General features: G+C 36.3%; 1 protein-coding gene and 1 long non-coding RNA gene across 2 annotated transcripts; both read left to right on the top strand.

Annotated features, from left to right (window-relative positions):
• Positions 1-1,446: 1,446 nt before the first annotated feature.
• Positions 1,447-7,343, top strand: CLEC9A (C-type lectin domain containing 9A). Its single transcript, XM_043882558.1, has 3 exons — positions 1,447-1,777; positions 3,934-4,014; positions 6,975-7,343. The coding sequence occupies exons 1-3, from the start codon at positions 1,561-1,563 to the stop codon at positions 7,127-7,129; spliced, it is 453 nt and encodes a 150-aa protein (XP_043738493.1). The 5' UTR covers positions 1,447-1,560; the 3' UTR covers positions 7,130-7,343.
• Positions 7,344-8,995: 1,652 nt separating this feature from the next.
• On the top strand, positions 8,996-11,302 carry LOC122680833. The gene is made up of 2 exons (XR_006336790.1): positions 8,996-10,122; positions 10,736-11,302. It is a non-coding gene; the product is annotated as an uncharacterized LOC122680833 (long non-coding RNA).

Raw genomic sequence — 11,302 nt, forward strand, 5'->3', positions numbered from 1 at the left:
TTTTCTATCCAATGGCTAGAAGTAGGACAGTTTCATCACTCACAAGATGGAAGGAGCAGGGCTACATTCAGAAGAAAACTACCCATTAACTAGGATTTGTTGTTGTTCGATCACTAAGTCGTGTCTGACTCTTTGTGATCCCGTGGACTATAGTAACCAGGCTCCTCTGTCCATTGGGTTTTTCAGGTAAGAATACGGGATGGGTTGCCACTTCCTTCTGCAGGGGATCTTCCTGGATGAGGGGTCAAACCCGCATCTCCTGTGTCTCCTGCATTGGCAAGTGGATTTTTACCACTGAGTCACCTGGGAAGCCCATTAAGCAGGATTACTGGAGCTAAAATTGTCACAGGGGAGAATTTACTCCATGCCAGAGCTGTTATCTTTTACTTTGACCTTTGCTTCCTGTTGTTTTGTTCACTAAAAGGATACCTTTTTTTTTCCCCAAGAATAATGTATTCTCTTTCTCTGATTCCCCCTCCCCTTTGCTGAATTTTTTTTTTTTACTTTTTAAAATATTTAAAAAATTTTTATGATGTTGTGTTGGTTTCTGCCATACAACAATGCCAATCAGCCATAATTATACATATATCCCCTCCTTCCCTAGCCTCCCTCTCCTCCACAGGGAAACAACTGAAATAGCACAATAGTAAATGCATATGTTTGTTGAGTCTAAGATTAAAATAGCAATGATCAAAGACACACACACAAGAAAAGGATACTGTTCACACATAATAACCTGCCTTGGGGAACCCTGCCCCTCTGCCTAAAAGTTAAACCAAAATACCTTTGTTCGGGACCCTGTCCACCTGTGGATGGCTACAGGAAGGAAGAAATTAACACATCCCCCACGCTCACTCCACAGAGACTGGCCATTCCAGGAAATGTTTGTAAGATTGATGGCCTTTTCTATTTTACCTCCTCATCCCCATCCCATCTGTTCTATAAAAGAACCTGATATTAAGTCCCCATAAGATGGTTATTTTGAGACATTTGTCTGCCATCTTCTCCTATTCATTGCCTCGATACTTCATCTCTCATTTAATTGGCCTGTTGTGTGGTGAGCAGAGTGAGCTTGGACTAGGCAACAAAATATTATGTAAGTGAGAAGTAAACTTTGTGTTAAACAATAATTATTTTGAGGTTTACTTGTCACAGCAACTGTATCACCCCAACGAATATATAGTGTGTACATTTATTTTAGGGATTAAATCCCTTCCCAGCTTCCTTGTTTAAAGACATACAGTAATGTACAACTCTTTCCATGCTGGTTTGCCCAATGTGAGTTATCCTCATTCTTTGCTATCAAGGTCATCCTCATCTTCACATTCTAACCCAAATATAATCTCATTCTCTGTCCTTTTCATCTTGACAGTAATCCAGTACTATTACCTTCAACATCTGCTACATTGTAGAAACCAGAGCAATAATCTATTCTGTAACTGGCTATATTGGTTCAGTTTCTTTCTCATTTCCTTCTTTACCAAGTTATGCTTTGGCTAAAACTTCATAAACTTCTACTTTCTGGATGAAGATGCATCTATTCTATTCCTTAAACTCAACATGTTTTCCCAGGGGTGTGAAAAGGTAGCTAATTTCAGTTCTTGCATTAATCTGCTCCTGACTACAAAACAAGAATTTATCTCAGCCTCTCATGTGGATTGCCTTATCCATCAAAGCATCCCAGACATGCAGGAGGATGAAACATACACCTCTCTTCAGTGGGATACTCCAACATCAAACCCTTATCAGAAACATTTGTCTTCCAACAAAAATTCAGGTAACTAGTTCTAACTATTTACACTAAGACTTTGTGGTTTATGGGTTTTCTTTTTTCCTGTTCTATGATGAGCCCAAGGTGATATTTATAATCTGAGATAACCCACTTAAAAGTATAATAATATGCAAAATATGCTAATATTAAAAATGTAAAAAAGCGGAGGAGGGGTAAGGAGAGTTGAAAAAGGAAAAGAGAAATGGACTTGACAAATATGTAGTACATTGGGTTTCTCTCTCTCTCCCTCTCTTGCTGGAAAGATAAAGAATTCCTGGGTTTGGAAAATAAGTGAAAGAACTCACATAGTTTGTGTAATTTTAGCTCCCACATAAAAAACATCTTGTAAATTATCTGACAAATACTAAGAAATAAAAGAGAAATCATAGGTTGAGAAAAGTGGCAAACACTTAGCCTGGGTCAGCTCCGTCTTTAATATAAAATATTTATATCAGTTTCCTTTTGCTTAGGTAATAAATTACCACAGATTTCGGGGCATAATACAACATAGCTTTATTTTCTTCTAGTCCTAGAGATCAGAAGTCCAAAATGGATTCTGCTGGATTGAAACCAAGGTGTTGTGGGGCTACCTTCCATAGAGAAGCTCTAGGGGAGGGGTCCCCAAGTTCTAGGAACTAATGACTGATGATTTGAACTGGAGCTGATGCAATAATAATAGAAATAAAGTGCACAACAAATGTAATGCACTTGAATCATCCCAAAACCATCCCCACTTTCTTGGTCCATGGAAAAACTTTTCCATGAAACCAGTCCCTGGTGCCAAAAGATTGGGGAACAGTACTCTAGGGGACAAACCATTTCCTGTCTTCTCCAGTTTCTAGAGCTGCATCCTTGCTTTCCTTAACCTGTGGCTCCTTTTCCATCTTCAACTACAGTGGCACATCTTCAAATGTGTCTTGGCTTCCTTTATTATGTGGTCGTCTGTTCTTCTGACCTATGTCTCATTTATAAGGGCCAGATAAAACAGGATGCTCTCCCCATTCAAAGATCCTTTACTTAATTATACAGTTAAAGTCTCCTCCTCCTCATAAGGAAACATTTATCTGTTCCAGAGATTAGAATATAGGCATTTTGGGCATTTTGAGCAGAGTCATTATTCAGCCTACGCCATTATCCAGAGGTAAATGGTATGCTTTTTTTCCTCTCGCTAGCATTAAGAATATAACAAATTGCTCATTCATTTTCCCTCCCTGAATTGTTGCAAAATTAGTTTTAAAAACGTTCCTTATCCAAAATCATACGTTCAAAGGGAAATACCTTTGAATCAATCATGCTCAGATGACACCGACCAAGGATGAGGAGATTGGAGACAGCTTTTTTAAAGTAATTACTTCATTTATTTATTTACTAATTATTTTGGGTCTTCCTTGCTGCACGTGGACTTTGTCTCTCTGTGACAAGTGGGCGCTGCTTTGTCGTTGCGGTGTGCGGGCTTCTCAATGCAGTGGTTTCTCTTGTGGAGCACAGGCTCTAGAACACCGACTCAGTAGTTGCGGTGCAGGAGTTTAGTTGCTCCGTGGCATGTGGGATCTTTCCAGACCAGGGGTCGAACCTGTGTCCCCTTTATTGGCAAGAGGATGCTTAACCACTGAAAGTGAAAGCATTAGTAGTTCAGTCGTGTTTGACTCTTTAAGACCCCATAGACTGTAGCCCACCAGGCTCCTCTGTCCATGGAATTTTTCAGGCAAGAATACTGGAGGGGGTTGCCATTCCCTTCTCCAGAGGATCTTCCTGACCCAGCGATCGAACCTGGGCCTCCTGCATTTGCCTCTGAACCACCAGGGAAGCCCTCTGAACCACTAAACTGCCAAGAAGTTCTGGAAACAGCCCTTTCACTGTCAAAAATTAAAGCCTACTGCCTAGTTTGCCATTGGCTCTAAAAGACTGTTGAAAGAGAATACATCTACCAAGGTACTGAGCTGGTGGTGTCATACAAGGATAAGAGAAGTATGTCATGAAAGCTGTCCAAGATGGCATTTTTCCAAGTTATGACTTGCATTTCAAAGAGTTTGAGTTCACCTTTTTCTGTTATACACAGTTACAATGTTACCTCCTCATTTTACTCAGTTTAGTCCTTTCCTGACCCACTTCTTTCCCCTACTTTCTCTAAATCAATTTCATTGCCTCTATTCCTTGTTTAGGAGTATGGTGTCTTGTGATGGTGATCTTATGTATTTTCTGCATTGGCTCATTAGCAGCCTCCATTTTCTTGGGCATCAAATGTAAGTATAAAAAGATATCTTCAAAATAATCTATAGATAGATAAGTTACATACTACATGTAGCATTACATAGAAGTATGCATATCATTTTAACTGGAACTTCATAACTTATAAATTGATAAATAAATCAATTAGAAACACCTAAATGCACCAGCTCCTAACACCCTGTATCATGCATCGAACCTGGACTGGTGATTCATTTCACATATGATAGTATTCATGTTTCAATGCTGTTCTCCCAAATCATCCCACACTTGCCCTCTCCCACAGAGTCCAAAAGACTGTTCTATACATCTGTGTCTCTTTTGCTGTCTCGCGTACAGGGTTATTGTTACCATCTTTCTAAATTCCATATATATGCATTAGTATACTCTATTGGTGTTTTTCTTTCTGGCTTACTTCACTCTGTATAATAGGCTCCAGTTTCATCCACCTCATTAGAACTGATTCAAATGTATTCTTTTTAATGGCTGAGTAATATTCCATTGTGTATATATACCACAGCTTTCTTATCCATTCATCTGCTGATGGGCATCTAGGTTGCTTCCAGGTCCTGGCTATTATAAACAATGCTGTGATGAACATTGGGGTGCACGTGTCTCTTTCAAGAGGGATGAGATGGGGAGGGAGGTGAGAGGGGGCTCAGCATGGGGAACACATGTACACCCATGACAGATTCAAGTCAATGTATGGCAAAACCAATACAATGTTGTAAAGTAATTAGCCTCCAATTAAAATAAATAAATTAAAAAAAGAAACACCTAAATGAATATAAATGATATAAAATAATGACTTCCTTATTTAAGTTATGGAACATTCATTAGCTATAACTCTCTAACGCACTCAGATGCCACTGATAACTTTTAATGTTCAATGGCAAGCTGTTTAACTCAAATCTAATACCATAGGTCTCTTTGGGAAAAATGATGCAAATAATTGCTTATATTATGATCCCATTTATGAATTATGTTAATATGCCAAAGCATGCAATTTGGCGGTTTTCAGTACTATGCTCTTCCTTTTCTAATGTACATTTATTCTAAATTATACAGATTATTTTATTATGAACTTTTCAGTTTATATTAGACAAGGTACAATTTAGTATGTTTAAGACAAATGTGAGAACTTTACTTGGGCCAATATTTTGCCACATTTCTTTTTTTCTCTCAGTTCAAAGTGAAGACATGCTTTTATATATAGCAAATGAATTTTTTATAAAATGTAACCATTACAGAACCATGGGTTCCAGAAAAAAGACCAAGAATCTTTATTGTCACTTATGCTAGCACAAAGAATATACTTGGAAAGACAGTGATGAAGAGTAATTGTCTAGATGATTCTTATGTCTTATATGCCTTGTCAAATCATTTCTCCATCTAGGCAGAATTAGCTGGTGATTAATTAACTGCTGTAGCAAATGAATAGAACCCAGGAGGGAATCATGGAAACTTCTGATTTGTAGCCAAATCAAAAAGAAATCATGTTAACCTGGGGATCTACTACTTGCATTGGCATTTGAGGTGGGGAGCAGTCTTTGGGACTGAGCTCTTAACCTCTGGAAACTGACGCTATTTCAAGGAAGATAGTGTCAGAATTAAATTAAATTATAGGACACCCAACTGGTGTTGTGGAGCAGGGCAAGGGGGTGGGGTGGAATGGGAACAATAAATTTGGTGAACAGAAGTGTCAGAAGTGTGAGTGTGGTAATAGTGTAAAAGTCAAGGAGATTCAAACATATGCAATTTGCATCAGGATACATGGAAGGTAATTTGGAAATATCTAATGCAATGTAAATGCACAAAACTTTGACCTATTAACTTATCTTAAAAATACACTTACACAAATGAAAACAATCTTTTTTTTTTGTTTTTTTACATGGTTTTTACATGGTTTTTCGGTTTTCATTTGATCACTTAAAATGTATTTTTGACATAATACTATGTTAGTACATAAAGAGCTTTCTCATTTCTCATATGTTTTTCTGTTTCTGACTATGTATAACTAAGGTTCCTCATTACAGTATTTCTTTCTACAATAACAAAAGATTACAAAAAGACAATCTAGCACTATTAAAATAAATCATGATATATCCATGTAATAGAATCCAATATAAAAAAGAATGAGAAAGCTCTTTATGTACTAACATAGATTAGAAAAAATTACAATTTGTATGTAAATACAAAAGACCCTAAGTAGCCAAAGCAATCTTGAGAAAGAAAAATGGAGCTGGAGGAATCAGACTCCCTGACTTCAGACTATACTACAAAGCTGCAGTCATCAATAGAGTATGGTACTGGCACAAAAACAGAAATATAGATCAATGGATAGAAAGCCCAGAGATAAACCCATGAGCCTATGGTCACCTAATCTATGATAAAGGAGGCAAAAATATACACTAGAGAAAAGACAGCCTTTTCAATAAGTGGCACTGGGAAAACCAGACAGCTAAGTGTAAAAGAATGAAATAAGAGCATTCTCTAACACCATACACAAAAATAAACTCAAAATGGATTAACGACCTAAATGTATGGCTGGACAATGTAAAACTTAGAGGAAGACATTGGCAAGAACAGTCTTTGACATAGATCATAAGATCTTTTTTGACCCACCTTCTAAAGTAATGAAAATAAAAAAAAAAATAAACAGAAGAGACTTAAAACCTTTTGCACAGCAAAGAAAGACATGTATGAGACTAAAAGACAACCCTAAGAATGGGAGAAAATATTTTCAAATCAAGCAACCAATAAGGGGATTGATCTTCAAAATATACAAATAGCTCATGTAGCTCAATATCAAAAAGTGAACAACACAATAAAAAATGGGCAGAACACCTAAATAAACATCCTTTGTAGCTTTTAATCATAAACATAATGAGTAATATGTAGTTCTCTTCAGTCTGCATTGAAGGTTTATTTTGTTACGTGTCAGTATTTTATCAGGAATGGTTGTTATTGTTTGAAGTGTTTCAGATGTCCACTACTATAATGAAGCAGCAAGAAAAACTCATCCAACAGGAGAGAGCACTGCTCAACTTCACACAGTGGAAGAGAAGCCCCAACCTACAGATGACATATTGCCAAACCTTAATGCAGAATTCTTTCAGTTCAGGTAATTGATATAAAATCAATTTTCACTGTGCAGATACCAATGTATACACCAGTTCCTCAAAATAACAACAGCAAAACAAAAAACAAAAAAACCCACACAACACATATTTCTCTATAAATTATAGTCAGGATTTCATAAAAAGTAGGAGAGAGATACTTTTGGTCTGCTCTTCAGTTCAATGTCATTTATACATACATCAATGCTAAGTCACTTTAGTGGTGTCCAGTTCTTTGTGACTGCATGGACTGTAGCCCACCAGACTCTTCTGTCCATGGGATTCTCCAAGCAAGAATACTGGAGTGGGTTGCCATTCGCTCCTCCAGGGGAATCTTCCTGACTCAGGGATCGAACTCACTTCTTCTGCATCTGTTGCATTGTAGGCTGATTCTTTACCACTAACACCACCTGGGAAGCTCACATTACATTAATAGTATGTGGAAAATACTGAGGTTCCACAAAATACAATAAAAGGAAAATATACAGTCAAATGTCAAAACGTAATGTGTGAGATGAGTAGGTAAGATTAAACAAAAAAAGCAGCATTTTATGTTTCATCCAATCATTCAAATTTGTGAGAATCTCCAGTATTCTTGCCTGGAGAATTCTATGGACAGAGGAGCCTGGTGAGCTGCAGTCCATGGTTTCTCAAAGAGTCTGGTACAACTGAACACACAATCTTACACCTACACATAAAATTTAGAAAATTAACTTTTCTGTAGTGGCTATCATTTTAGTAATTGTCAGTAAGCCAGGTAGTTCCTTCTAATTGAGATTTAATCAAGCAAATGTCTTAAAAAATGCAGCGTTTTAGGGACTGCTGAAAGCATGGATTAGGCTCGCCTCTGAATCATCAACCTTACTTATCAGTGTTGTTGTTGTCTAGTCGCTCAGTCACGTGATTGCTTAAATCAGCGACAAAATCCATTTTGGAGATTAATTCAAATCCAGGATGTTCTCAGCCTTTCAACTGCCATTGTCAGCACTGCTTATGCTATAACTTTAATAATATTCAGGATACTGATTAGAGTCGTTCTCAAAGGATATTGAAGAAGAGCCCTAAATAATTTGACATCTGGGCCATGAAAACTGACAATGAACTATTTGTGACCCTAAGTAGAAGGTTTTTCCCTGGAGACTACAGTTCTGAAAGTATCAGAGTCTTTCCTTCTATAAAATTGTGCTAGAAACACTTGGTCAAAGTCTTGCTCTTTGGTTCCCCTTTTACACATCTGAGCATCCTTCTTTCATGAATACATTTTTTCTTAAGATAAGTTCTGTAAAACTGGTAAAACTTTAAGACTTACTTCTTAATTATATCAAAGTCCTAAATTAAACATATTGGTCACTTGTTCAATTTTCCTCACCTACATATTTTAAAATCACTCCTCAAGGTGCACTGTTTGTTCTCTCCATTATATGAGAAACATTTTCATGCTTGACTCTCAGAATTTAAACATCAACTTGAGGCTTACTACTCTACTCACCTAACGGCTCAGTACATTCTCAACTAAATTGAGCCAGTATTAATGGACACAAAACAATAAGCAAACAAGTGAAGATTATAAATGATGCAAGGTTAAAAGGAGGAAAGATATCTAAAAATAAAATAATCAGATCAATTATTATAGAAGAGAAACAATCTGGGCAAAATATTCCCAAATTAATTTTATCTTAAACTCTTAGAGATCTATTGCATTTGGAAGTAATTATACAAATCTTAAAGTATTCAGCTTCAAAGGAGTTTAAATTGCTGAGAACTGCATCATGTGAGCCATTGGGTTAAAGCAGGGGTCCCCAACCTATGGGATCTAATGTCTGATGATCTGAGAAGGAGTTTTATTATTATTTATTATTTATTATGTAATTATAATAATAAGGTTTAACATTCAAAGTAGGAATTGGCATGGCTTGTTTTCCTTTTAATTGGAGAAGCAAAATACAGGATGGTTATTCAGAAATCAGGGAGAATATGTTAGTTCTATGTTATTTGTTAATTAAAAAGGGGAGGGAGCAAGAGAAATTCCATTTTGTAACATGCTAATCCACTCCCAGATATGCACACATTATGATTGTATATATGTTTAATTTTTTTTAATTTAAAATTTCAATACTTTAGGGAGGTATACTAAACTATAACAATTATATAATTATCAAGAAAAGTAGAAGTACAAAAAGTGAGGTGACATCATGAAATGGAGAGATCTGTGAAGATAAACATTTGTTAAATGAACTGTTTAATTGACATTAAACCTAATTTACTAATATTTTAATGAGTAAGATGTTTCCTTGAAATTGTTATACCCAGATATTATGTGTGAAGTAGAAAGCACAGTTATACATTTCTGAATTTATTAAAAATGTACATCTGCTATATTCAGTAATTAGTCAAAGCTCATTTTTATAAGAATAATAGAGCAATTTGTTAAGGATATATAATAAACCAAAGCAACTTGGACTAGCTAATGACAGTTATGGGTTTGCGCTATTTTTCTGTGCAAATTAAGTGACAAAAGTTAGAAGCATTTATTCCTACAAAATATGCCTGCTGTTAAGTTACTTCTGGAGTCTTCTAAACTATTTCTCACACTGACGTATCTTGGAAAAGACATATGTATACTATCTGCCAAATTCTGAATCCATTAAAATTATCTTGATACCAGATGCCTATTTTTTTCATAATTTTTAACACCACCTTGATCATTTAGCAATAAGGGGGAAAGTGTGCTTTCTTTAAAGTCTCTCTTTCTAGCCTTCAAATTCCAGTTACATTTGTAGAGGCAAAATATCACACTTCTATTTCATGGTTGTTTATTAGCTTTTTGTTTATTTTGGAGTACCACTCCAACCTTGGTTCATTGTTCAAGTCTTGTTCCTTATAGAACTTTATCACGGGCAGCCTGAAGAAGATCAAAAGAAACTATGATTACTGGGTAGGACTGTCACAGAACGGGCCCGACCAACCTTGGCTTTGGCAGGATGGCTCCTCTCCTTCCGCTGAACTGTAAGTCTCTAAGGGAAATGTTCCAAGAATTAGACACAGGCGGGAAATTAGCCATTCATTTATCTTATGCCTTACATTTCCTCCAGGAGACATAATGAACATGATAATTTCATAGGCTTCTGATTGGAAGCCAAGCCAAGATAAAGAGTAGCTATGTGGCTTCTAAATCGTTCTCCTTCTCAGCCCCATGCGAGCACATTCACATTAAAATCTGAAAGCCTGAAAGAATGATATGTGATTATCAAGTACATATCCTTTGTATCATTGAATGGAGAGAGTGCTAATTAAGCAATTCCCATAGTAAGATTTCAGAAAGAACTGGGGAGACTGGTCAGCAGTGCCTTCATATTTTGAAAATTAAGAGTCAGAAAAGAGATTTGAAATTAGAGCCTATCTTTGTGTATTCAAGCATTTTTAAAAATATGCTGCTCATTGAAATAATATTTGCATATATTATTTTGAGAAAATAGCTCTGTTATTGAAGAAGGAGGGAAAAATTACCACAAGAGGGTGACAGATTAAAACAAAAAGCTGTGCATCTCTCATTTTATTGCCCAAAGAACATCTCTGTGAGCCCACACCTAACCTCAGATACACTGACTTGCCACTCCAGGTTGCCAAGACAGAGGTCCCAGTCAACTAATCAGGTCTGTGGATACCTCAAAGACAACGACCTTTCTTCTGCAAACTGCAGCATTTGGAAATATTTCATCTGTGAGAAGTACGCACTAAGATCTTACACCTGAAAGAAATTTTGCTTGAAGTGATCACTCCATTATGCTCATATTTGCAACAGATCCTTCAAAAACCTGTAATAATGAGCCTAAGAGCCAGCGCAGAACTAAACCAGTGCAAGGGCTGTAAAACCAGCTACCTGGAACACAAAACCTATCTTGCCTTTACACTTGGTAATATTCCTCAATGCTTTCCAGATGTTTCTTTGACACTGTTCAAATTAATTACCAAGGATAAAATTGGTTTAGAGCAACAGAGGACAAAACTGTAAAGAGTGGAGAACAAGCTGAAGAAAAATCATTTCCATTTGTCTTTTTTTTTCTTTCTCTCTCTATTTTTTTTTTTAATTTAGAGTGACTGTAAACTCTACAAAATCAATAAATCACTGGTGAGATGATGCAATTTTAGCTAACTGATACCTTTTTTAATAAATGAATAAATGTGA

This window comes from Cervus elaphus, chromosome 22 (genome assembly GCF_910594005.1).
Source record: "Cervus elaphus chromosome 22, mCerEla1.1, whole genome shotgun sequence".
Lineage (NCBI taxonomy): Eukaryota > Metazoa > Chordata > Mammalia > Artiodactyla > Cervidae > Cervus > Cervus elaphus.